The 26375-nt window shown below is 42.0% G+C and overlaps 2 protein-coding genes across 2 annotated transcripts in view; one reads left to right on the top strand and one right to left on the bottom strand.

The window, feature by feature from the left end:
* Positions 1-25333, bottom strand: part of CDHR3 (cadherin related family member 3) — a 31523-nt gene extending 6190 nt beyond the window's left edge. Inside the window, exons 1-13 of the mRNA XM_087723065.1 lie at positions 25189-25333; positions 22379-22590; positions 20780-20948; positions 20129-20220; positions 19646-19709; positions 17791-17869; positions 17378-17482; positions 15714-15868; positions 12580-12769; positions 11513-11681; positions 9341-9443; positions 3389-3487; positions 1038-1267 (exon numbers count right to left, since the gene is read on the bottom strand). Of these exons, the coding sequence (XP_087579191.1) occupies positions 1038-1267; positions 3389-3487; positions 9341-9443; positions 11513-11681; positions 12580-12769; positions 15714-15868; positions 17378-17482; positions 17791-17869; positions 19646-19709; positions 20129-20220; positions 20780-20948; positions 22379-22590; positions 25189-25264 (1743 nt within the window). The 5' untranslated portion in view covers positions 25265-25333. The remainder of the gene's footprint in view (positions 1-1037; positions 1268-3388; positions 3488-9340; positions 9444-11512; positions 11682-12579; positions 12770-15713; positions 15869-17377; positions 17483-17790; positions 17870-19645; positions 19710-20128; positions 20221-20779; positions 20949-22378; positions 22591-25188) is intronic.
* Positions 7514-8807, top strand: LOC148044206 (uncharacterized). The gene has a single exon (XM_087722318.1). It carries the CDS (start codon positions 7534-7536, stop codon positions 8803-8805), a length of 1272 nt encoding a protein of 423 aa, XP_087578444.1. The 5' UTR covers positions 7514-7533; the 3' UTR covers positions 8806-8807.
* Positions 25334-26375: the final 1042 nt, after the last annotated feature.

Raw genomic sequence — 26375 nt, 5'->3', positions numbered from 1 at the left:
AAGGATGAAAGAGGTAAGGAGTGGAGGGTGGAAGGGAGAGGAAGTGAAGGAGAGAGGGTAGGAAGGGGAAGAGGAGTACGGGAGAAGTAAGGGAAGAAGAAAGGGGAAGGAGAGGAGGAAGGAAGAAAATAGAGAAGGGAGGGAGGGAGAAAAGAAAGGGAAAATAAGGTGGTGATACAACAAGTGGAAGGGATGGTAAATAAAGCAATCCGAATTGTATATTATAACCTATTAAATGGAATAACAAATGTATAACAATGACAAATGTAAAGAAGAATAACAATTACGTGAATGTATACTTACAATGAGAATAAAAAATAAAAAACTTTATTTAAAAAAAAGAAATAATCTTAACTGCAATGTTTGTGTCTACGTAACCGTGACCCGTCAAAAGCGCGGAGGACAAAATCGCGCTCAACGAAAGCGCGCATGTGACGTCATCACAGCGCGATGAAAAAAATTAAAAATTGAAATAAAATTAAAATTAAAGCAAGCCGATTCACATAAAGGTAAGGGTTAGGGTTAGGGTTAGGGTTAGGGTTAGGGTTAGGTTAAGGGTTAGGGTTAGGTTTAGAGCGTTAGCGTTAGGTTTAGCATTAGGTTAAGGGTTAGCGTTAGGTTTAGCGTTACGTTAACGGTTAGGTTTAGGATTAGATTTAGGGTTAGGTTAAGGGTTAGGTTTAGGGTTAGGTTTGGGGGGGTTAGGGTAAGGTTTTAGCTTTATTTTTACATTTTTCGATCACAGCACGATGTTTTCGTCGCGCTGTGATGACGTCAAATGCGCGCTTTCGTCGAGCGCGATTTTGTCCTCCGCGATTTTGTGGTGGAACCCTACGTAACAACTCTAGGCTGATGACTTGTTTAACTCTACCCCCACCTCATCCTCCCACCCCAGTTCAGACAAGGCTGATTTTGCAGATTTTGCTTCTACGAATGTCACTTCCGGCAAATCCTACTTGTGTTTTACCATTAAGAGGCAAAGAAAAGTAGATCACAAGGAACAATATGCTCTGTTTTAAGCTCACTAGTTTACTCACGAAGGAATTTCCAGTCTTGCCATTGTTGTCAGAAGCTTGCACTTCAAGAGTGTGTACTCGTTGTGTTTCATAGTCTAATCGCTTTGTGTTCTGCAAAATACCCAGCTGGGGATCAATTACAAATAAGTCTGTGACACGTCCACCGCTCTCTCCGGACAAAATGGAGTAAGAAATTCCAGTGGGAGGCAAATCCTTGTCAGTAGCAAACACGCTTCCGATAGAAGAGCTGGCTGAAATGAAATAGCAGTACATTAAGACAACAGGCAGGTAGTTTTGGAGTGTGTGCGGTGTGTTTAAGAGATCGTGTAGGCTTCAGGAAGGATCTACGGTCAAAAGGTTGGACACCTAACATCAAAAATGTCATCAAAAAAGCACAACAAGGAATGTTCTTTCTGCACCAAGTCAGGGGGCTCTAACTGCCCAAGGAGCTACTGATACAGTTCTACAGAGGAATTATTGAGCCTGTCATCTGCACCTCCATCACTGTCTGGTTTGGCTTTAGCAATAGCAGTAGCAATAGCAGTAGACTTATATACCGCTTCATAGGCCTTTCAGGCCTCTCTAAGCGGTTTACAGAGAGTCAGCATATTGCCCCCAACAATCTGGGTCCTCATTTTACCCACCTCGGAAGGATGGAAGGCTGAGTCAACCCTGAGCCGGTGAGATTTGAACCGCTGACCTGCTGATCTAGCAGTAGCCTGCAGTGCTGCATTTAACCACTGCGCCACCTTGGCTCTTGGCTCTTTGCAACCCAATAACACAGACACGGACTTCAGAGGATGATTAGGTCTGCAGAAATAACAATTGCTGCCAACCTGCCTTCCATTGAGGGCCTGTACACTGCATGAGTCAAAAAGAGGGTTGTGAAAATATTTACAGACCCTTCGCATCCTGGACGTAAATTGTTTCAACATCTACCCTCAAAATGACACCATAGGGCACTGCACACCAGAACAACTGCACACTAGACACAAGGACAGTTTTTTCCCTGAATGCCATCACTCTGCTAAACAACTAATTCCCACTCTGTCAATTTATTTACTAAGACTGTATTACTATTCTTCTTCTCTTCCTTCCTATTACCTATCTCCTCCCACTTATGACTATAACTATGATTTATATTGTTTTATTTGTTTCCTAGTATGATCTGATTGCTTATTTAGTAATTATGGCTCTCACTAAGTGTTGTATCTTATGATTCTTATGAATGTATTTTTTTCTTTTACGTACACTGAGAGCATCTGCACCAAAGACAAATTCCTTGTGCGTCCAATCACACTTGGCCAATAAAGAATTCTATTCTATTCTATTCTATTCTATTCTATCCCATCTATTTTATTCTATCCCATCTTATCTTTTCTATTCTATCCTATCCCATCTATTCTATCCTATCCCATCTATTCTATTCTATCCCATCTATTCTATTCTATTCTATCCCATCTTTCTATTCTATTCTATCCCATCTTTTCTATTCTATTCTATGTTAATTCTATTCTATTCTATATTAATTCTATTCTATATTAATTCAATTCAATTCTATATTGATTCTATTCTATTCTATCCCATCTATTCTATTCTATTCTATCCCATCTTATCTTTTCTATTCTATTTTATCCTATCCTATCCCATCTATTCTATTCTATCCCATCTTTCTATTCTATTCTATCCCATCTTTTCTATTCTATTCTATGTTAATTCTATTCTATTCTATATTAATTCTATTCTATATTAATTCTATTCTATATTAATTCTATTCTCTCCTATCCCATCTATTCTATTCTATTCTGTCCTATCCCATCTATTCTATTCTATTCTGTCCTATCCCATCTATTCTATTCTATTCTATCCCATCTTTTCTATTCTATTCTATCCCATCTATTCTATTCTATTCTATTCCATCTATTCTATTCTATCCCATCTTTTCTATTCTAATCTATTCTATATTACAGGTAGTCCTCAACTGACAACAGTTCATTTAGTGACTGTTCAAAGTTACAACGGGTCTGAAAGCGAATTCAAGTTTTCTTTACCAAGGTCATTTGGGAAACATTACCGTTTTCACACAACTGCTTTATTTACATAGCGATAGTAACAGGTGTTTGTGCGTTTCCTGGATACCTAGAAAGTTTTAAAAACTCTGTTTTTTAAAAAAGGGGAGGAAATAGGTATATTAGATTCCGAAGAATCTAATAATCTAATTCGTTCCAGTGGCTTCTTTGATCTAAAGAAACATTCACCCCCAACAAAACTATCGGTGTGGCATATACGGAGCAGGGTGTAGAATCAGCATTAATTTGAGAGAATTCCATTTTATAGCCTTGTAAATTTGAGAAAAAGCCATCGTCACTTACATGGTACTATTTCAGATACGTTAAAAGTGTACAAAGAGCTACTGAAGACTGGAGGAAACTCATTGACCGGCTCAATGTCAATATAAATGTAAATCCGTTCTGTAAATACAGCAAGTAAGAAGATCGTGAAAGGTGACACAGAAACATAAACCTCATTTAAAAATATTCTTTTTTGTAGGGTTTTTACGGTGAATCATCTGGATGGTCCTTAGAATTGAGGTTACACGTGTAAGTAGAAACTGCATCAATCTGCAGAAAATATTTGCCTGTCAGCTAATCTTTGCTCTTGCAGTGTTCCCAGGGATGTTCGAGGACACGGGATGATACAAAGTAATAACCTGCAACATTTTATTCACTCATTTGATAATACTTGATTTACTTAGCTATTACAACGTGAACATTCTCACGAACACCAATGATGTAAGGACTAACCAATTATTGTGCCTTGGAGATTTGTTAGCCAATAATGAGATAATACGTAGAGCTCAAAGAGGCTGAAAACACTATAAGAATGATGTTTCATGATTAATAAGTTTGCTGTGGATTCTCATGTTAATTCTGGATGCTCAATAAACTTTGGTTGATTCAGCTATCCGTGAGTGGACATTCCTTTCATCCTCAGCCTCGGGAACCCTAAATGCAACATTTTGGCGCCCGAACAGGGACCCGTACTTCGTCCAGGGAAGGACAGACGCGTCGTCAGCCCAAGGGCTTTTCTTAGTAAGTATGGGGTCTTCGCTCTCTCTAGAGCAAAGGAAGCATGTTAGTGAGTTAGGGTATCTTCTTAAGAAGTCTGAGTTATGTGTGTCACAAAAGGCTCTTTTTCGGCTGGTCCGTGAAATTGCTTTAAGTTGTCCTTTCTATCCTATACAAGGTTCTTTGAAGTTGTCAGATTGGGAAAAAGTTGGCAAGGTTTTGCATTCTGAGCCTAGGAAAGATGTGGATGTTTTGCACGCTTGGCATTTGTGTCGGCATGCTGTAGAAATATTTGGTCAGAAAGAAGATTCTGTTTCTTCCTTATCATCCCCTCCTTCTCAACATTCTAATACTGTGATTTTTCCTCCACTGTCTGAAAAAGAAATTTCTTCTTTTGATCCTAAATCTGAGTCTGAAATAATACCTTCTTCTCCTTCTTCTGACATTGTGTTAAAACCTCCTCCTCCTCCTCCCCCTCCTCCTATTCCCTCTCATCTTTCTCTTCTTCCTATTCCTCATCCTTCTACTAATATTCTTCCAAAGTCTGCCTTTCAGAAAATGGTAGAAAATTGTAAATCAGATGTTAATATTTCTGGAGAAGAGTTAGCTGATTTGTTCTCTGTGTGTCCGGTTCAATATCAACCAGGGCCACAACCAGGTCAGCAGATTGCTGAGTGGGAAGGTTTGCCATTTCAGATTTTAAGGGAGTTAAAGAAGGCTATTTCTGATTATGGTATCACTGGAAATTTTACTAAAGGTCTTTTGGAAGGAATTAAGAATGGCTATACCATGATTCCGCAGGATTGGAAACAATTGTTTAGAATGATCTTGACTTCTATGCAGTATGTTGTTTGGGAAAGTGAATATTTGCGTCATTCTCAGGCAGCTGCTTTAGGTAGTGGTGGAGTTTACACAGTGGAACAGTTGTTTGGGTCAGGTCAGTTTGCAGACATTCCTAATCAGGTTTTACTTCCTCCTGCAACTTTGGCGGTAGTTTCTGAATGTGCATTCAGGTCTTTTCTCAAGGTTCCTCAAGCCGGAGAACCTAAAGTTAGCTTTTCTAACATACGCCAGAGAGTGAATGAACCTTATGCTGATTTTGTGGAGAGACTTTCAAAAGCTTTGCATCAACAGTTGGATAATCAGGAAGCGGCTGGAGAATTGCTTCGTCAGTTGGCTATTGAAAATGCTAATGTGGACTGTAAACGTGCTTTGCAGCCTTTAAAAGCTACAAATCAATACACGTTAGCAGACATGTTACGTGTTTGTCAGGATGTAGGTTCTCAATCGTACAAAATGAATTTGTTGGCTGCAGCGATTCAAAGAGGGAGGAAGCCTCCAGGGAGCTGTTTTAGATGTGGAAAATTAGGGCATTTTCAGAAAGATTGTCATTCAACGACATCTAGTGGTGGTTGACTATTAGCCTGTTTTTAAACAGGATGTGTTTGTTTTAATTTTCCTTTATAGTCACAGGATAAAGAAAAAGAGGTAACATGGTTTTGCTTATTGTCTTTTCTCTCTATTAAAAGGTTCCAAAAAACCTGGAGATTTGGTTTCACTTACTGTTTTGCAAAAGAAATGTCTCCAAGAAATTCTAAATAAATTTAAATTGGGATATGTTGATAGAATTGCTTCTATAACCAAAAAGTTATGGTTAGCAATTCTTCCTACATCACCTTTACCTACTGGATGTCTTTATTCTATTTTGGATGAAAAAGTGATTCATATTCATGAATGGTTGAATTTGTCTGCTTCTCCTCCTAGAAACATTTTTCCTTATCAACAGGCTTTAGAAGAATTGATTATGAAAGCACGACGAAGATCTTTGCAATTAATAGGTCATGATCTGGATGGAATAGCTTTCACTCGTACTAAACTTGAACATGAACATTTGATGACCATTTCTGATTCATATCAAATTGCATTTTCCAACTACCTTGGTGATATTCAATATTCTTTACCTAAAGATCCTAGAATAGTTATTACAAATACATTGAATCTTTCATTTTCTTCTATTTTTACTCGTTCTCCTCTTCCTGAAGCATTAACTATTTTCACAGACGGATCACCCACTCGTGGAGTTGTGGTTTGGACGGATGGTCAACAATGGTTTTCTAAATTCACTTCTGTTCAGACATCTGCCCAACGTTCTGAGTTGGCAGCTGTTATTTTGGCTCTGAGATTATTTTCTGATCAACCTATTAACTTAATTGTTGATACCAAATATGTTTTTCTTGCAATGCAATCTCTTCCTTATGCTTATTGTGCTGTTTCTCTTGACGTTAATCTTTTGTCTTTATTTTTATCTTTGAAACATGTTTTGGAAGCACGTGTCTTTCCTTTATATGTTGAGCACATTAGGAGCCATTCTCCTTTTCAAAATCCTTTGACGGAAGGAAATAGACGAGCTGATGAGACTCTCAAAGAAGTCACAACTCTTTTTTCAGATCCTGTTGCTAGTCATTCATATTTTCATCAAAATGCTAAATCTTTGGCTAAACAATTTTCTGTTCCTATGTCTCAGGCTCGTGACATTGTTCGAGGATGTACTTCTTGTCAACAATTTGCTGTTCCTTTTCCTATGGGAGTAAATCCTCGAGGAACAAAATCTAATCAAATTTGGCAAATGGATGTTACACAATTTGCTACCTTTAAACCATTCACTTATTTACATGCATCCATTGATACATATTCTCATTTTTTGTGGGTCACTGCTGCTAGACATGAGCGCACCTTTGATGCCATGTCTCATTGTCTTTCTGCTTTTTCCGTAATGGGACGACCAATTCAATTAAAAACTGATAATGGTCCTGCGTATACTAGCAAGGACTTTAATTCTTTTTGTCAACAATGGAACATTCAATTGATACATGGAATTCCTTACAATTCTCAAGGGCAAGCTATAATTGAGCGAGCTCATCGTACATTCAAAGCCACATTAACTAAATTGGTAAAATCTGAATCTGGTCCTTTCAATTTGAGAAAAATTCAAAATTTGATCTCTATTGCTCTTTATGCGTGGAATTACTTAACTTTTCTAGATTCCTTTTCAGACCTCCCAGTGAATTTACATTTTCATATTCAGGATCCTGTGGCACGTCCTTTGGTGCTTTTTCGTCAACTTCCTGATCCTGCCTGGCGTGGACCTACAAAACTTATAACCTGGGGACGAGGTTACGCTGCAGTTGAGGATTTGCAAACAAAGCAAGCTGTGTGGATTCCAGGCCGGTGTGTTCGTCCTTACCATGGAAAAACAAATGAAAGATCTAAGGATGCAACGTCCTCCAATATTGCCTTGGAATCACCTTGAAGATCAACATCAATTGAAAAAATCCTTTTTTCTCATGTGTTGTTTTCTCTTTTTCTTTTCTTTTTCGGTTTCTACTAACTCGGAAACAATTCCTGCTCTTCCTTTTAGTCCTAATCTTTGGATTCGTCACGCTCAATATATGTTTTTGATTCATGGTCATAATATAACTTTATATTATGAACCTCCTATGGCTCTTGGTCAAGTTGCTTTTATTCCTAATCTAATTAATTCTTCTGCTTTTATTGTTTCGCAACTTCAACATATTTCTTCTTCTTGGCTATTTTCTACTCCTCCAAATGAATTAAATTTAGTTAGATGGAAGTATATTCGCATTAACCAATTTACTAGAGGTTTATGTTTTTGTTGTTATGCTCGTCATAATTGGTTTAATCAATGGTCTGATTACTCAAAAGCTAAACGTATTTTAGATAAAGTAGGGAATTATAGTTATTGTACTCAGAAATATTGGTTATGGGGTACTATTAAAACATCACAAGGTCATAACATCATACCTGAAATGTATCCTGAAAATTTTCCTATTTTTCAAACTGTTTTTTCTAATACTGACACAGGTGGATCAATCTGTGCTGGATGGCAATTAAAAGATCCTACAATGTGGTTTTTCTTTGATAAATATGCAACTAACGTACACCCTCAAAACTATCAATGTGCTGCCATTGGATATTTGTCGTTACCTGTACAAGTGGGTGCTTATGAAAGTTTACCAACTAGAAAAAGACGTGCAGCCTTGGGATCAAAATGTTCTGATGAAGTTATTATTAATACTCAACTTTCTTCATTGCATACTTTTGGACGTGCAGTAGTTGGAGCAATAACTGGAACTATTTCTTTGGGATCATACCCAGGAATATTAACTCAAGAAAATAGACATTCTATTTTAGGTCTTACATGCCGATTGGAGAAATCTATTAATGCTACTGCTGCAATTATTAGAGACTTGCAAAATGAAATTGAAGAACTTAATCAAGATTTAATGCAACAACGTTTTGCTATAGACTATTTGCTAGCTCGTCAAGGTGGATTTTGCACTTTAGTTGGTCAACGTGCTTGTGCTGTGCATTTTCATTCACTTAATAGAACTATTGAAGATGAATTAGCTAATTTACAAGCTTCTATAAAAAATAATGTACATTATGTATTTTCTCCTTTTGATTGGTTAACTAGCTGGTTACCTAATATTTCTTGGTTGAAACAATTGTTTTTCTATGGTGTGAGCATAATTGTATTACTTATACTTTGCTGTTGTTGTATGCAATGTGTTCCTTCATTTTTTGCTATGTTTTTTGCTATGTTTCGTAAGTCTCCTGCACCTACTTTGAATATGATTCAAATGCATGCTCTTGAAAAATCTCTTTTATCGTCATTAAAAACAAAAAGAGAGGAAATGTAGGGTTTTTACGGTGAATCATCTGGATGGTCCTTAGAATTGAGGTTACACGTGTAAGTAGAAACTGCATCAATCTGCAGAAAATATTTGCCTGTCAGCTAATCTTTGCTCTTGCAGTGTTCCCAGGGATGTTCGAGGACACGGGATGATACAAAGTAATAACCTGCAACATTTTATTCACTCATTTGATAATACTTGATTTACTTAGCTATTACAACGTGAACATTCTCACGAACACCAATGATGTAAGGACTAACCAATTATTGTGCCTTGGAGATTTGTTAGCCAATAATGAGATAATACGTAGAGCTCAAAGAGGCTGAAAACACTATAAGAATGATGTTTCATGATTAATAAGTTTGCTGTGGATTCTCATGTTAATTCTGGATGCTCAATAAACTTTGGTTGATTCAGCTATCCGTGAGTGGACATTCCTTTCATCCTCAGCCTCGGGAACCCTAAATGCAACACTTTTTTCCTGAAAAAGGGTCGGGGGGAGGGAACAAGGCAGGGAACAAGAAGAAAAGTTCATACTAACCAGAAAAGAAAGGCTTAGAAACATCCTGGATGAGGGTATTGAGAATATATTGTCTCTGAAGGCTTCCGTCCGTTGTGTTTTCCAAGTCTACATTTCCTGTAAGCTTAAAGTAACATTCTTTTTACGGGCAGTCCTTGATTTATGACGGAAATTGAGCCCAAAATTTATGTGGCTAAGCCACACACAGTTGTTAAGTGAATTTTGCCCCATTTTACGACCTTTCTTACCACAGTTGTTAAGTGAATCAGTGCGGTACATAAGTTAGTAACATGGTTGTTAAGTGAATCTGGCTTCCCCACTGACTTTGCTGGCCAGGAGGTTGCAAAAGGGGATCACACACAGCGACCGTCATAAATATGAGCCGGTTGCCGAGTATCTGAATTTTGACCCTGTGATCACGGAGATGCTGCAAAGGTCGTAAGTGTGAAAAACTGGCCATAAGTTTCTTTTTTTTCCAGTACTGTTGTATTGTTGTAACTTTGAGCACTCACTAAATGGACTGTCGTAAGTTGAGGATTACCTGAAATTGATTGCCATATTATTTTTCTTTGCTGTGATTTTTTTCTAACATTTTTCAACAATTTCCGAATCACTCCAGAGCGGTACAGGAATTGTGGTCCTTAAATGCCACGGGGATATACAGGCAGTCCTCATTTTACAACCTTTCATTTAGTGACCATTTGAAGTTGCAACGGAATTGAAAACAGTGATTTACAACCAGGTCAACTCCTAAAGTTGCCACGGTGAGGAAATGGGGGAGTGCATTCCACGTACACTTTTGGCTAGAGTTGGAACTCATTACCGTAGCAGGCTTGGGAGGGGTGCACCTCATTGGGGAATGTGATTTATGACACAGACTGAGGGGAGGGAAGGAACAGGGGCAAAGTTCAGCTATAATTCAAATAAGGCTCAGATCTGACTGATTAAAAGGTCTTGCCAAAATAAATGCTCCTAATAAATGACTAATTTTCTTTTGAAATTTGGCTCGAGACTCATGAATCAATGAGGGCATTTTTTGGAAACCTGATAACATGATTGTAGGGGCACTGCAACTATCAAAAGTGCAAGGACAAGTTGTCTCTTTTTTCAATGCGAATGTAACATTGAATGGTTGCTAATCATCACTAAATGAATGGTCATAAATTGAGGACATCCTGTTTTTTTTTTAAAAAGCAGACTTTAAAAAAATTGTGTTCCTATAGCTCTCTCTCAAGTACAAAGTGCCACTGATTTTATATTCATGGTTCTTCCTTAGGAAAGGGTAACTACTCTGCTAGTCATTGCTGACTCTTGGGGGTGCTGCTCATCTCTGTTTCAAGGTCATTGAGCCAGCACTGTCCGAAGATATTCCCGTGGTCATGCGGCCAGCATGACATCACAGAGCTCCATTCCCTTCCCACCGAAGGGGTACCTATGTATCTACTCGCATTTGCATGCTTTCCAACTGCTAGGTTGCGAAGGAGCTGAGGTGAGGATGGGAACTTACCCCATCGTGTAGCAATCGGGTTTCGAACCTGGACTGCTGGCTTTCCAGCCGACAAACCGAGCATCTTAACCAGTAGAAAATGTCTGGACCAAATGTAATTTCTAATGTTGGATTTTCCTCCTCACCAGAGGGAGCCCCCTTGTGGAGTACTGTGAAGCCATTACCACGGCAACTCCACTGTGCTGTACAGTGGAAGCCATTTTAAGGCAGTGCACTAATAGCCATTTTAAGGCACAACAGGCTGTATCTTAACAGAACACCCCCTCCCCCCAAGCATTGTTAGGGATGTCTTACCCCCACAGTATTTGTTTCCAGAGAGTAAGTCATCTGTGTACCATGTTTGGTTGAAATTGCTCAAGGCGTTCCAGAGTTATGCTGGAACACACACACACACACACACACACACACACACCAATTTTGGGATGATTTTAAATAAATGTGTTGGTTTTGCTTCTTAATAAAACAAATGCCCTAGACCTAAAATTCTGATCTGAAGGATATTTTCGATAACACTCTGGTTGATACAGATAAGACACTTAATGTCTCCACATTAAATTTTGACCTTTTTTTAATGCTACCTTAATGGGAAACATTTCCCTTCCTGCACTTCCTCTCCTGATTACATTTGAATAGGCACCCCATTCTCCAAATTTAAATAATAATAATAAAACAGTTAATTAGCAGACCTTAATTATTCCGGAGTGAGGAGGATCCTGGGTAAATTTATGACTTCCAACCCCAGACAGTTCGGTGAAGTTAAACAAATTGTGTGGGGATTCCACATCGTCATCTTTGCAATCATTCTTTAAATTGATTATTTCAAATCCAGGGGAAGCCGTTTCAGGAATTGGCACCCTATTTAAGAAAAATAAATGACGGTAGCTCTTTATTTCAGATTTTCTGGTTCTTTGCTTAGCTTTCCAAAATGTCTAAAAGACCGTCTTGTGCAATGATGGCGAACCTTTTTCTTACGGCGTGCCAAAATTGCGCATGCACATGCCCACACCAATTCAATCCTCTCCGACCACCTGCGCGTGTGCGCGCCCCTTCCCCCGCATGCACGCATGACCCCTCGCCAAGCTCCAGAGGGTTTCCTGAAGCCTGGGGAGAGTGAAAATGGCCTCCCCCAGCCCCCCCAGAAGCCCTCCGGAAGCCGGACACGTATCATTTCCGAACTTCTAGTTGGCCTTTGGGGGCCATTTTTCGCCCTCCCCGAGCTTCAGGAAAGCCCCTGGAAGCTGGGAAAGGTGAAAAACAGGCCCGATGGACCAACTGGAAGTTCATTCCAGTTTGTTCCGCGCTATGTTAAAAAGTTTAAAGTCATTAGCTCTAATAGAATTGCCTGAAGCTTAAGAGAGTAGAAAATATTGTGTAGTCCTTGGTGCTCTCTGAGCTGGGTGGTTTTCTTGCAGACGTTTCATTACCTAGCTAGGTAACAGCATCAGTGCTAGAAGGGAGTGGGGTTTGCTTCCATCTCAACACCCCACTTCCTTGTAGCACTGATGAGGTTACCTAGTTGGGTAATGAAACGTCTGCAAGAAAACCGTCAAGATCAGAGAGCACCAAGGGCCCCATAGTCCTCCTCCTCTTCCACTCCACAAACCCTACTCCCTTCTAGCACTGACGATGTTACCTAGTTGGGTAATGAAACGTCTTCAAGAAAACCGCCAAGTTCAGAGAGCACCAAGGACCCCACGGTTCAACCCTGAGCTACAAATATTCTCTTCTATCAATAGTATCAAATATTATTTACCTGTGATTGTATTTTGTGCATTCGGGTGGAAGGTCATTGATATCCTCAATAAATATGAAAATTTCCATTTCAGCCGTTCTTTTATGGGTAGCGCTGTCCTCAACACGAATGGTCAAAGAAATATTAGGATTGGTATTGAGGGGAGCAGCATCACGATTTAGCCGGCCGGCCACCGAGACCGTACCTGTCACTGAAATAGAAATAAGCTGTAAGAGTTTCCAGGCACCCCTGCAGGCAAAAGCTTTTGAGTACGTCAGAAACTGTTTTTATATATTTGTATTCCGCTTTTATTATTTTTATAAATAACTCAAGGTGACAAACATATCCAACACACCTTCCTATTTTCTCCGCAATAACAACCTCTGTGACATAGATTTGGCTGAAAGAGAATAACTGGCCCAAAGTCACCCAGCTGGCTTTCGTGCCTAAGGAGGGACTAGAACTCACCGGCTCCTGGTGATTGGCCCAAAATTGCCCAGCTGGCTTTCATGCCTAAGGCGGGACTAAAAGTCACGGGCTCCTAGTGATTGGCCCAAAGTCACCCAGCTGGCTTTTGTGCCTAAGGCGGGACTAAAAGTCACGGGCTCCTAGTGATTGGCCCAAAGTCACCCAGCTGGCTTTCGTGCCTAAGGCGGGACTAAAAGTCACTGGCTCCTGGTGATTGGCCCAAAGTCACCCAGCTGGCTTTCATGCCTAAGGCGGGACTAAAAGTCACTGGCTCCTAGTGATTGGCCCAAAGTCATCCAGTTGGCTTTCATGCCCAAGGCGGGACTAAAAGTCACGGGCTCCTAGTGATTGGCCCAAAGTCACCCAGCTGGCTTTCATGCCTAAGGCGGGACTAAAAGTCACGGGCTCCTAGTGATTGGCCCAAAGTCACCCAGCTGGCTTTTGTGCCTAAGGCGGGACTAAAACTCACGGGCTCCTAGTGATTGGCCCAAAGTCACCCAGCTGGCTTTCATGCCTAAGGCGGGACTAAAAGTCACTGGCTCCTGGTGATTGGCCCAAAGTCACCCAGCTGGCTTTCATGCCTAAGGCGGGACTAAAAGTCACTGGCTCCTAGTGATTGGCCCAAAGTCACCCAGCTGGCTTTCATGCCTAAGGCGGGACTAAAAAGTCACTGGCTCCAAGTGATTGGCCCAAAGTCACCCAGTTGGCTTTCATGCCCAAGGCGGGACTAAAAGTAACTGGCTCCTAGTGATTGGCCCAAAGTCACCCAGCTGGCTTTCATGCCTAAGGTGGGACTAAAAGTCACTGGCTTCCAGTGATTGGCCCAAAGTCACCCAGCTGGTTTTTGTGCCTAAGGCGGGACTAGAACTCAATGTCTCCTGGTAATTGGCTCGAAGTCTTCCAGGTGGTTTTCATGCCTAAGGCGGGACTAAAAGTAACTGGCTCTTAGTGATTGGCCCAAAGTCACCCAGCTGGCTTTCATGCCTAAGGCGGGACTAAAAGTAACTGGCTCTTAGTGATTGGCCCAAAGTCACCCAGCTGGCTTTCATGCCTAAGGCGGGACTAAAAGTCACTGGCTCCCAGTGATTGGCCCAAAGTCACCCAGCTGGCTTTCATGCCTAAGGCGGGACTAAAAGTCACTGGCTCCTAGTGATTGGCCCAAAGTCACCCAGCTGGCTTTCATGCCTAAGGCGGGACTAAAAAGTCACTGGCTCCAAGTGATTGGCCCAAAGTCACCCAGTTGGCTTTCATGCCCAAGGCGGGACTAAAAGTAACTGGCTCCTAGTGATTGGCCCAAAGTCACCCAGCTGGCTTTCATGCCTAAGGCGGGACTAAAAGTAACTGGCTCTTAGTGATTGGCCCAAAGTCACCCAGCTGGCTTTCATGCCTAAGGCGGGACTAAAAGTCACTGGCTTCCAGTGATTGGCCCAAAGTCACCCAGCTGGTTTTTGTGCCTAAGGCGGGACTAGAACTCAATGTCTCCTGGTAATTGGCTCGAAGTCTTCCAGGTGGTTTTCATGCCTAAGGCGGGACTAAAAGTAACTGGCTCTTAGTGATTGGCCCAAAGTCACCCAGTTGGCTTTCATGCCCAAGGCGGGACTAAAAGTAACTGGCTCTTAGTGATTGGCCCAAAGTCACCCAGCTGGCTTTCATGCCTAAGGCGGGACTAAAAGTCACTGGCTCCCAGTGATTGGCCCAAAGTCACCCAGCTGGCTTTCATGCCTAAGGTGGGACTAAAAGTCACTGGCTCCTAGTGATTGGCCCAAAGTCTTCCAGCTGGTTTTCATGGCTTTTAATTTTGCTTAATGAGACTGTTTCTCATTTAAAGCCCCTTGAATTGGACATTCATAACAATGGATGTCCGCAGTGAAGAATCAGAAAAGTTGTGATAGTGATGGATGATTAAAGCCATGTTCCTTCTTTATCTATCTTGCAAAGGAAAGGGGCTTTGACCCCAAGGTTCTGGCTGCCATTTTGACTTCCTTTTGACCCCTCTGACTGTCCCTGTTTAAAGATAAAGGTTCCCCTCGCACATATGTGCTAGTTGTTTCCCAACTCTAGGGAGCGGTGCTCATCTCCGTTTCAAAGCCGAAGAGCCAGCGCTGTCTGAAGACGTCTCTGTGGTCATGTGGCCGGCATGACTAAATGCCAAAGGTGCACCGAACGCTGTTACCTCTCCACCAAAGGTGTTTCTTATTTTTCTACTCGCATTTTTACATGCTTTTGAACTGCTAAGTTGGCAGAAGCTGGGACAAGTAAGGGGAGCTCACTCCGTTACGTGGCGCTAGGTATTCGAACCGCCGAACTGCCGACTTTTCTGATCGACAAGCTTAGCGTCTTAGTCACTGAGCCCCCGCGTCCCTGTTTATATCATTGCCAAAAATAATAATAATAATAATAATGTGGGAAGGAAAGGAGCAAAATCATAATTTCCACCAAGAGCTCTGAGTATTTATTCAGAGCATTTTAAGAACGAATGGGACGAGACTCTACTTAATGTCTCACCCTGTGGCACCCCAAACGGGGGAGTCAGGATTGTGGTCATCATGCAAGGCAATCACCTGGGCGCCTCTCTTAATGACCGCAATGAATTACGACCGTAATTCCAAGCTTAACTGTGGTTGTGAGTTGAGGACTACCCATATAGCATTCCTCCCGATTCTCTTGAAGTCAGATTAATTCCTTACTTGGATTGATGGAGAATTTAGGGATTGCTTCAGGGGCTCCCATGCTGTAGCGAAGGCTATGAATAAAATCTTCGACTTCGGGATCCTTGGCTGTTATATTGGCTACAAACATATTTGCTGGTGCCTCTTCAGGAATCTTGAAAACATTCTCTTTCCTAGAACAGAAATTAGACGGGACAGTTTGATCAGCTGTCTCTTATCATCCTGACTAATACAACGAAGGGTTACAATGTAAAAGCAAAAATTAATTAATCTGGGGCTCAATAAGCTTGGTGATTTTCTGGCAGATGTTTCATTACCAAACTAGGTTACGTCATTGGTGCAGGAAGGAAGTGGGGTTTGCTCTTAAGAGGCACTGATGATGTCACGCAGTTTGGTAATGAAACGTCTGCAAGAAAACCACCAAGCTCGGAGAGCACCAAGGACCCCATAGTTCTAATCTGAGCTATGAATATTGTCTTCGATCAGTAATTAATTATATCTAATATATCCAGCATTGGAACATATCCTGCTTCAAAAATTTCTTCTTCTTCTTCTTCTTCTTCTTCTTCTTCTTCTTCTTCTTCTTCTTCTTCTTCTTCTTCTTCTTCTCCTCCTCCTCCTCCTCCTCTTCCTCCTGCTCCTTCCTCCTCCTCCTCTTCTTCCTCTTCTTCTTCTCCTCCTCCTTCTTCTTCTTCTCCTCCTCCTCTTCTTCCTCTTCCTCTTCTTCTTCTTCTTCTTCTCCTCCTCCTCTTCCTCCTCCTCCTCTTCTTCCTCTTCCTCTTCTTCTTCTTCTTCTTCTCCTCCTCCTCCTCCTGCTCCTTCCTCCTCCTCTTCTTTTTCCTCTTCCTCCTCCTCTTCTTCCTTTCTCTTCTTCCTCTCCTCCCTCCTCCTCCTCCTCCTCCTCCCCTTTATGAAAAGTAACAGAAATCTCTTTACAGCATGGTGTCTGGATGCAAACAGGAAAGTCAAGGTGAAAACTGCAATCTCAGGATTGAAAATCAAGAAATTTTTTATTTGCATTATCAAAGGGTAGAAACTAATCAAGGAGAGAAGCAACCTAGAACTAAGGAGAAATTTTCTGACAGTGAGGACAATTCATCAGTGGAACAACTTGCTTCCAGAGGTTGTGAATGCTCCAACCCTGGATGTTTTTAAGAAGATGTTGGATAACCATTTGTCTGAAGAGGGTTTCCAGCCTGAGCAGGGGGTTGGACTAGAGCAGGGGTCAGCAACCTGCAGCTCTGGAGCCGCATGTGGCTCTTTGATCCGTCTGCTGAGGCTCCCAGTCGCTGGTCGGATCCACAATTGATTGGGCTTTCAGTTAGGACACGTAGAGGAAAAAGGACGCCGTGCTAGGAAGAGACTCTATGGTGGGGAACCGGACTTCCGGTCAGCTCCAGAATTAAATGAGGGGCTTCCGGTTAGGACCTTCGTGGCTCTGTGTTTAAGGCTGCTGTCCCCTGGACTAGAGGACCTCCAAGGTCCCTTTCAACTCTGTTATTCTGTTCATGCAATTGTAGCCATCATCTAACTTTTTTAACCTTTCACAGATATCCCTACATGCAAAAGTAAAATAGAGCAATATATAGCTGATTACATTTTTAAGATCTGATCTGAAGGCACCTCCCAGACCTTTAGGCTCCATATAAAAACATTGATGCAACTGGGATTTTTCTACTTACGTGACGAAGTAAGGATTTCGATCAATAACATTTATGATATTGACCATTAGGGTCCTCTTAACGCTAACACCAAGGCTGTCTTTTATGGTAACATTTAATGTATAGCTGTCAAAACAAAATAAAACACAAAAATATTCCATGTATAGCCGTCAAAACAAAATAAAACACAAAATGTCCAATTTAAAAGCCGTCAAAACGAAATAAAACACAAAATATTCCATGTATAGCTATCAAAACAAAATGAATACAATACAAATAATACAATGTAATATAAATAAATACAAATAACACAATACAATATAAATAAACACATGCAAACACAATAGATGTAGGATTGCTTTAGTAGCTAAACTGTGGTTAAAACATCAAACTATCATTTCCTGGTTTCTGGATCATTAATATGATCTTCTTACCTCGGTGGATCTTTCTCAAAATCAAATGACTTCCAAGTAGTAATGGTTCCAGTTGGAGAAATTTCAAAGAATGTGGAATCTAAACTCAGGGAAAACTGGAAGAAATAATCATTTGTAACACAGCATCTATATCGGTGGGTCTCAACCTTCCTAATGCCGCGACCCTTTAATACAGTTCCTCATGTTGTGGTGACCCCCAACCATAAAATTATTTTATGTTTTCTGTATTTTTTTGAAAATATGTGTTTCCCGATGGTCTTAGGTGATCCCTGTGAAAGGGTCATTTCGACCCCCCCAAAGGGATCCCGACCCACAGGTTGAGAACCGCTGATCTATATACTCCTATAAGTGTCACAGTCATGATCTTTACCTGGGCGAAACACTGCACCCAAGGGCAACCATTTTTGAACCAAGATTCTTCAAATGGGCTAATTTGCAGAATGAGTCCCAAATCTGGGACTCATGATTCCCGAGGGAATAAAATTTGGGAAAGTTGTGGCTGCTAGACTGCTGCTGTGATCACATGACCCGTTTCAATGTTCTGTGACAGTTTCCCAGCCAGTCTTGCAAACCCTTGCTCCCTCCTCCATCCACTAGCAGCCACTTACCTGCTTGTTGGGAAGGGAAGAAGGGAAGGAAGGGGAAAAAAAAAGAAGGTGAGAGGGAAGGAAAGGGAAGGAGGGAAACAATATTATTGTTTACTGTCTAACCTCTATGTTGTCCTGAATAATCCTAAAAGGACATCTATATAAAACATCCAAATAAATAAATGCATTTTTTAAACACACACGTGTCTATATCTATATCTATCTATCTACCTATCATCTATCTATCAATCAATCAATCAATCAATCAATCAATCTATATCTATCTATATCTTTCTATCTCTCTATCTCTATCTCTGTCTATATCTATCTATCTATCTATCTATCTATCTATCTATCTATCTATCTATCTATCTACCTACCTACCTACCTACCTACCTACCTAATCTCTCTCTCTCTCTATCTAATCTTTCTATCTTTCTATCTTTCTATCTTTCTATCTTTCTATCTTTCTATCTTTCTATCTATCTATCTATCTATCTATCTATCTATCTATCTATCTATCTATCTCTATATATATCTATATCTATTTAGCTACACACACACACACACACACACACACACACACACCCTCCACACACCTTTTTTAACCAATCTTGTGCCTGGTTGTATTCATAACATAGAAGAGAAGTGCAGGCAGAGAAAAGTGTGTCATCAGCTTAGAGTCATTATGTTGCCACCAATGGTCAAAGCCTAACCTTCTTGAATTCCATTGACCCATATCTGTTGCCAATTTAGTACTGAATTTTCTTTGACTAGATTCTTGTGTATAGGCCTGTACAATGCAACCGTTTTGAACTGCAACTTAACATGTGGTCCTCATCCTTGCACTTGACAAGCAAAACCCACCACCATTCTTCCCGCGAAAGCTTAGAGCCAGTCATGTGATAGTTTAGGGGTTGGGCTAGAAATCAGGAACCCATTAGTTCTAGTCCTTCCTTAGGTATGAAAGCCTGGTTGATGACTTTGGGCCAGTAATTTCCTCTCTCCCCCATCCCTAACCCATCTCTCAGGATGTTGTGGAGAAAAGAGGAGGTAAGATTATTAGAGGTATGTTCACTCCCTTGAGTTGACCAAACATATCAGCTGCCATCTTATCTGTGCTTCATTGCTGTGCGATGAGAGACTGCCATAAAGTGTGTGGAGGGGGAAGGAAGAGGGGAATGCTTGGAGACACGAAAGTAAGTGCGATGCCTTCTTGAGAGGCTGCTCCAAGGTCAGCCAATGCAAAGAAGGAAGGGGCCGCATACCAAACTGCGCTTGGAGTGGACTGACGGTTATGAAAAACATCTTGCCTGAATCTGATTGGTTACCCTGGGATGGGCAAAGAGAGAGACAGTTAAAAGAGGGAAAAGTTAGAACTTACGGATTTTGGCGTGCAATTCTCAGTTCTGGCTTTGCACTACTGCGATACACTTGGTCTCAAAGAAACTATACCTTTCTCAACAAATGGAGCCAAGCATCGTTCCCATTTAGAGAGAATTAAGTTGTGGCAGGTCCAACAACTTAAGATAAAGATCAAATAAATTAATAAAGCTGGAGGGTAAACATTCCGTTGTCCTGGCTGTTTGATTTCGCATCGCTTTGACAAAATTGGTTTCGAAGGCTTGGCCATCACAAGGGCAATATAACATACTCTGTACATAAGCCTTTTGCTAAAGGAATATTTCTGAGGACTGGATTCAGCAGAGAATGATTGACATGGAGGTTAACATTAGTTGCATTTTACTCACGCTAACATTTTTAGGAGGTATCGTTTCTGGATCTCCTGCATGAACTTGATAAATCTTTCCTGGTGTCTTTTCCAAGATGTAGATTATGACGGCTATACAGATAAAAGTAATATACATTAATTTAAAGGGATTAAAACTATTCCATAAAGCTGAAGCAATTTGGGATTAAATACTTTGGTCTGCAAGGAGCTTTCCCCTTCCTCTTCCTCTCCATTATGTGAGTCATGTAAGGCTCAAAGCTAGGTTTTTCTGTTCTTTAATAGATATATGTCCCTTTCAGCTAATTCTTACATGCTGTTTTAATACATTAAATACATTACGAAGAGCTTCTGTTTCAGTTGAGCAAAAACCGGGCTGTTTTTTGCCCATTTCTGCTCTCCCCAGCCTCCAGGAGCTCTCTATAAGCTTCCTAGAGGCTCTGCACGGCCATTTTGATGAAGGAGGTGGAGTTTCTGGAGGCAAAAAATGCTGTATTCAGTGTAGAAGACGCAGCCAGATTTTCAGCCTCTTTTATGAGGGAAAAGGTGTGTCTTATGCGCCAAAAAATACAATACTTTTCTCTCGGTTTATTTCAATTTGGAATGGTCACAAAGCGGACTGTTGTAAGTCAGGGATGGCAAAAGGTGGTTTTGAACCAAACCAGGTTCTTACTTTGATTTGCCAAGTTGCCTTGAAACACCGGAGGTTCATTGACGTCCGTCACTTGGACCGTCAGAACCTGTAGTTCCATGGCTCCCGCCGAATCAGCCACAAGGATCTGCAGATCAAATGCGTGCGGCATCGTTTCATAATCTAGAACGGGATCGCCTGTAGCAACCACCTGAAACGATAAACCAAAGATAAATTACGGGCAAATACAGGTTAAAATCAGTGGGTTTAAATAGGGGGAACTTCCCTGCTTCCGAAGGCCTACAAAGTATTTGGAAGTCAACTTATGATTATCCTGAAATGCGGCGCAACCCTCCTGCTGGCTAACTGATTTTTGGTTCTCTGTTGCGCATGTGGGAGATGTTTGCCCATGCGCAGGGTGGGCAGGGGGTCGCACAAGCATGCATGGGGGGCAGGGGATCGCGGGGGTTCACATGGGGAGCAGGGAGGGTTCAGCCCCACCCACCCCATTTTTGGTCCCAGGAGGTTGCAGGGAGGCCGGCTAGGCCCAAAACAGGGGTGGGTGGGAGGTTGTGTGCATGCGTGGGGGTGGGGCATGGGGGTGGCGTGCACGCATGCGCAGGACCGGGGCACATTGCATTATGGGTGTGAGCGCGCGCGCGCACACACACACACACAGAGGATTGAAATGGTTAGCTCTCACTGTTTTATACTTTAACCATGTGTGTTTGTGCTGGAAATATCTACATCTATTTGCCTTCATCTGGGCCGAAATGATGTACTCAATAAAGCTTTGCATTAAGACAGGGTGTCTTCTGACCCAGAACCTTCCTTAAAAAGCATGAAGCAGAGTCTTGGTCCCGGCAAAACCCCTTTTATTTACACGACTATGAATTCCTTTCATTCACAGCCAGCAAGGCTTGGCCAACAGTCTTTTTGAGGAATGTTTATCCACACGAACCTTATCTCGTTCGGTAAATAGTTTCCAAGCACAGGGCAAGGCAAAACTTGGCACAGAGGCTCTTATAGTCACAAACAGAACTTTCCCCTCTTGACACGACCGAAGGAGTGAATTGTTTCCTCCAAAAACCCATTCCCCGTTCACTCCTCTTTTGTTTTCTATAGGAGGGGCCAATTCCCACCAAGATGTGCCTTTACTCTCAAGTCGAACCTGCTTTCTTAGTTGTTCTTGTCTTCTGGCAGCTCTGTGCAGGCGCACACAGAGAACAGGCTCCAGCTGTTCCTCTGCCTCACTGCTGTCTAGCTCCCTCTCTGCCTCCGATGCTGAGCCCTCGTCTGAGCTTTCCTTAGCCCCAGGACTGGCCCATGTTCCTCCCCAACCTCCTCACTGTCCGAATCTGCTGCCAGTAGGTGAGCCACAACACAGGGGTGTCAAAGCTGTGGTGTCACATTGTCGTCACTTGACACATCACGACCTCCCCCCCCTCCACATGCGTCACGTGACGCATCCGGCTCATGGGCCGCGAGTTTGACACCCGTGCATTAAAAGATTGGATCGTCTGAGTCCTGCTTGCTTTAGTTGGGTTCCTCCGTTGGAACCTTGACCTTAAAACGGATCCAGTTCCCTGGATCCATTTATTGTTTACGTCCGTGGCTTCTGCTGCTGAAACAAAGACGTACCTGGTACTGGAGTGGAGATATGGTGTTGATCCGGAAGGCTTTCGTGAGTGGATTTGAATTGACGATTAATGGATACTCAAACGGTATTGTAATGTTTGGCAACAGATGTGGGGTTAGGTTGACCTGGAATGTATGCACCACGGTACCAGAAGGTGAATTTTCTGCAATATTGCTCGTTGCAGGTAAATCAGAAAAGCTGAGAGTTTCTCCCCCTATAGATTGTGGACAATAAAAACAGGGGGGGGGGGGAAGCATTATTTCAAGGTGCAAATCACTCAACATGTTCTTATCTGGCTTGGAGAGCTGCAAGGCCGATATCTGCAGAACTTTGCAAGGAGTCTCGAAGAGTCACGAACCAATTAAGCGAACTAATTTGTCTCCTGCAAACTCCACTCCCCTTTCGCTCCTCTTTTATTTCCTCTGGGAGGGGCCATTCATCGTCCACCTGTGGCCTTACTCCCAAGTCGACCCTTGTTCTTTAGCTGGTCCCTTTGTCTGGCAACTCTGTGCATGCGCTCACTAGGAACAGGCTCCAGCTGTTCGTCTGCCTCACTGATGTCTGACTCCGAAGGCAGCTGATAACTGTCATACGGCTCTGGCCCCCTCTCTGCCTCTGACATAGAGCCCTCGTCAGACCCTTCCTCGTCAGACCCTTCGCAGCATAGCAAGCCCGGGGAGGCCTTTTGTGGGCGGCCAGTCCTAGCCGCTTGTGCCTGGCACTGTGGCTGAAGTGAACCCCCCAAAGCCCCCGCCGCAACTAGAATAACTGCTGCCGCCTCCCCCTCCGCCTCCAACAGCACCACCACATTTGCTGCCTGATGCTGCGGCTGAGGTGAAGCCGCCAAGCTCCCGCCAGCGCCCCGCCCGTGGCAGCGGCGCCTCCCCCTCTGCTCGGAGCACCTGAGCTGGGCACTGCATCACCCCTGCTGCCTCCCCCTCCGCCGTGCTTTTGAGAAGCCATGGGGCCTTTTTTTTTCCTGCTCCTGCCCCCTCCGCTGCCTTCCTACTGGCTCCTGCGGCCTCATGGTTCCTCAAAAGCACGGCGGAGGAGGAGGAGGCGGTGGCAGGGGTAACGCGGTGCCCAGCTCAGGTGCTCTGAGCGGAGGGGGAGGTGGCAGCGGCGCCAGCGGGAGCTTTGGCGGCTTCGCCTGAGCCGCAGCGCCGGGCGGCAAATGTGGTGGTTCTGTTGGAGGAGGAGGCAGCATATAGACTACATTTTAATCAAGCCCCCCACCTCCCGGTCAATGGTGTCCCGCTTTATCAATGTTAAAATCTGCTCACCTTATTTTTAAGGTTATATGTCTTGTTTGTCTATGTTTGTTTAAAAATAAAAAAACTTTTTTTAAAAAAGGAAAGGGGAAAAGGAAAGACAAAGAAAAAGAAGGAAAGAGAGCAAGGAAGGAAAAATGAAGAAAGAGGGGAACGAAGAAGAAAGGAAAATGAAGAGGGAAGGAAAGAGAAGAGAAGAGAAGAGAAGGAAGGAAGGAAGGAAGGAAGGAAGATAATAATGAGAGTGAGGGAGGGTCTTAGGGAAGTCCCGCCTTAGCACTTGGCCACCACAGGTGCCAACATGAGTCCCATGTCACGCCCACCATGGCCACACCCACCATGGCCACACCCACCATGGCCTTTATGACTCCTAGAGTGGTAAAGCCTAATTGATCAGGATCCATCCAGCTGGGATGACAGTGTCTGAAAAATTGGAACTACAGACCCCAGAATTCCCGTTGACCCCACCCACTTGCTTTTCATCCAATAGGAAGGCTGATCTTTTTCCTTTTAATTTTATATGCCTGCACAGGGTGGCAGCTGACCAAATAAACTCTTCAAGCAATTTACAGCGATTCACTAAACACGATTATAATCCCAATACATACTTAAGGTCCATAGCCAATAGCCATAAAATAAAATTAGACGAGTCTCAGCACAAAGCCAATTAATACGAGATATCAGTCCATTAGCTATAAAAGTTTTCTGAAATGGAAATGCTTTCGTTGGCTTGCTAAAAACAAACAAAAAAAAATAGCAAGAGAGGGATGAGATTATTTTTACTGTGTTATATTGATTGTCCCTGTTTCATGGTGCCTATATGAGGTCTTTATTGGAATCGGAATGCCTATAAAGCTGAAATCTTAGGATAAAAAGCAATGACATATCCAATGAGAAAAATACAACCTATCCTTTTCTGTGGCTGCACCTGACAATTCCAAGCACCAAACTAATCAAAGTTTAAAACTAGTTTTAATTGGGCATAAAAGGATCATTGGTGCAGAATTACGTTGGGCTAACTAAAACATATTGATTGCTGGGATTTAAACTAAGAATAAAAGGCTTAAGGATATATATCCGGAGTCCCTTAAATTAAATTAAATTAAATTAATTATATCATCCCTGTTAAGAGAACTTGTGCATGCTCCTTAATTTTGAAAATTAAGAATCTGGGCGAATTGTAAGGGATCTTCTCTGCATTGATTGAAAATGGACTTATTTATGTCTTGTCTCCATCCCGATGCAATGAATTACAGGGTCGTTAAAAAGGAAAACAAAAGTCTTACATTCTTGTTTGAGTGGTTTATTTCTAAGTTACGTTCTCATTTTGATTGTAATCTGTGCATTGGCAAAAGAGTTACTCGTGCCTGTTGATAAATTGTTGAAATATCTACATAAATTTTCTTTTTTAAAAAAACCCTCACAAAGGGACCATATTGGAGTAACTTGGTGTCGCAGTTACCCAAAGATAAAAATTATTCTAAGAGATCTTTAAGTAGAACAAATCTCCAAATTTAAGATGAATAAAAGTAGTCTCTTACCAGATATTTTTACTAGTAAAACAATGAAGAAAAGGTAGACCCCATCTGGTGTCTTTCTGAAAAGGCAGCGATCCATGATAAACAGATTTTGAGACTGTTGTCTCAAGATTATTGCGACTCCTTATCAGGCAGTGCGAACGACAATCCAACAAAGCTTTTGCAGTAACCAAGGAGTTTCTAAAACACAACCTTGTATACTTTTCCATAAGTAGTTTAGTGATAGCAATCTGATATGAAGTTCATAGAGTAGAAGGGATAGCAAAGATGAAGTCACACACAAACACACACACAAATACACACGCAGCAGGCTAGAGGTGATTATTTTAGTTAGTTTCTCTTTGCGGTCTTAAATAATACATAGCAAAATGATGAAAAAAGATGTTGAGACTCTAAAAAGAGCAACAAAGAGGATTATGAGACTGGAGACCAAAACATACATAAAGAATGGTTGCTGGAACTGGGTATGTCCCATTTAATGAAAAGAAGGACTAGGTGCTAATACCACTTTACAAGGCCTTGGTAAGGTAAGGTAAGGCCACACTTGGAATACTGCATTCAGTTTTGGCCGCCACGATGTAGAAAAGATGTGGAGACTCCAGAAAGAGTGCAGAGAAGAGCAACAAAGATGATTAGGGGACTGGAGACTAAAACATATGAAGAACAGTTGCAGGAACTGGGTATGTCTAGTTTAATGAAAAGAAGGACCAGGGGAGACATGATAGCAGTCTTCCAATATCTCAGGGGTTGCCACAAAGAAGAGGGAGTCAAAGTATTCTCCAAGGCACCTGAGGGCAGGACAAGAAGCAATGAGTGGAAACTAATCAAGGAGAGAAGCAACTTAGAACTGAGGAGAAATTTTCCAACAGTGGAGAATAATTAATCAGTGGAACAATTTGCCTCCAGAAGTTGTGAATGTTCCAACACTGGAAGTTTTTAAAGAAGAGATTGGATAACTATTTGTTCTGAAATGGTAATAAGGCTTCCTGTCTAAGCAGGGGGTTGGACTAGAAAACCTCCAAGGTCCCTTCCAGCTCTGTTACTCTATTCTATTCTATTCTATTCTATTCTATTCTATTCTAATTCTATTCTATTGACAATTGCAAGACATAAACGCCAAAGGAAGTAGAATATTATTACAGGCTGGGATAATATATGCCTCAGCTAAAGAAGCTTTTTAGAATTACCGA

This window comes from Thamnophis sirtalis, unplaced genomic scaffold (genome assembly GCF_051295495.1).
Source record: "Thamnophis sirtalis isolate CommonGarterSnake01/CBP01778 unplaced genomic scaffold, rThaSir2_p1.2 scaffold_9, whole genome shotgun sequence".
NCBI lineage: Eukaryota > Metazoa > Chordata > Lepidosauria > Squamata > Natricidae > Thamnophis > Thamnophis sirtalis.
This window is presented reverse-complemented; position numbering and strand designations above follow the sequence as displayed.

Bases quoted from the DNA above. Each gene is read 5' to 3' on its own strand.
- LOC148044206 (XM_087722318.1), top strand. From the start codon at position 7,534: ATGTTTTTGATTCATGGTCATAATATAACTTTATATTATGAACCTCCT.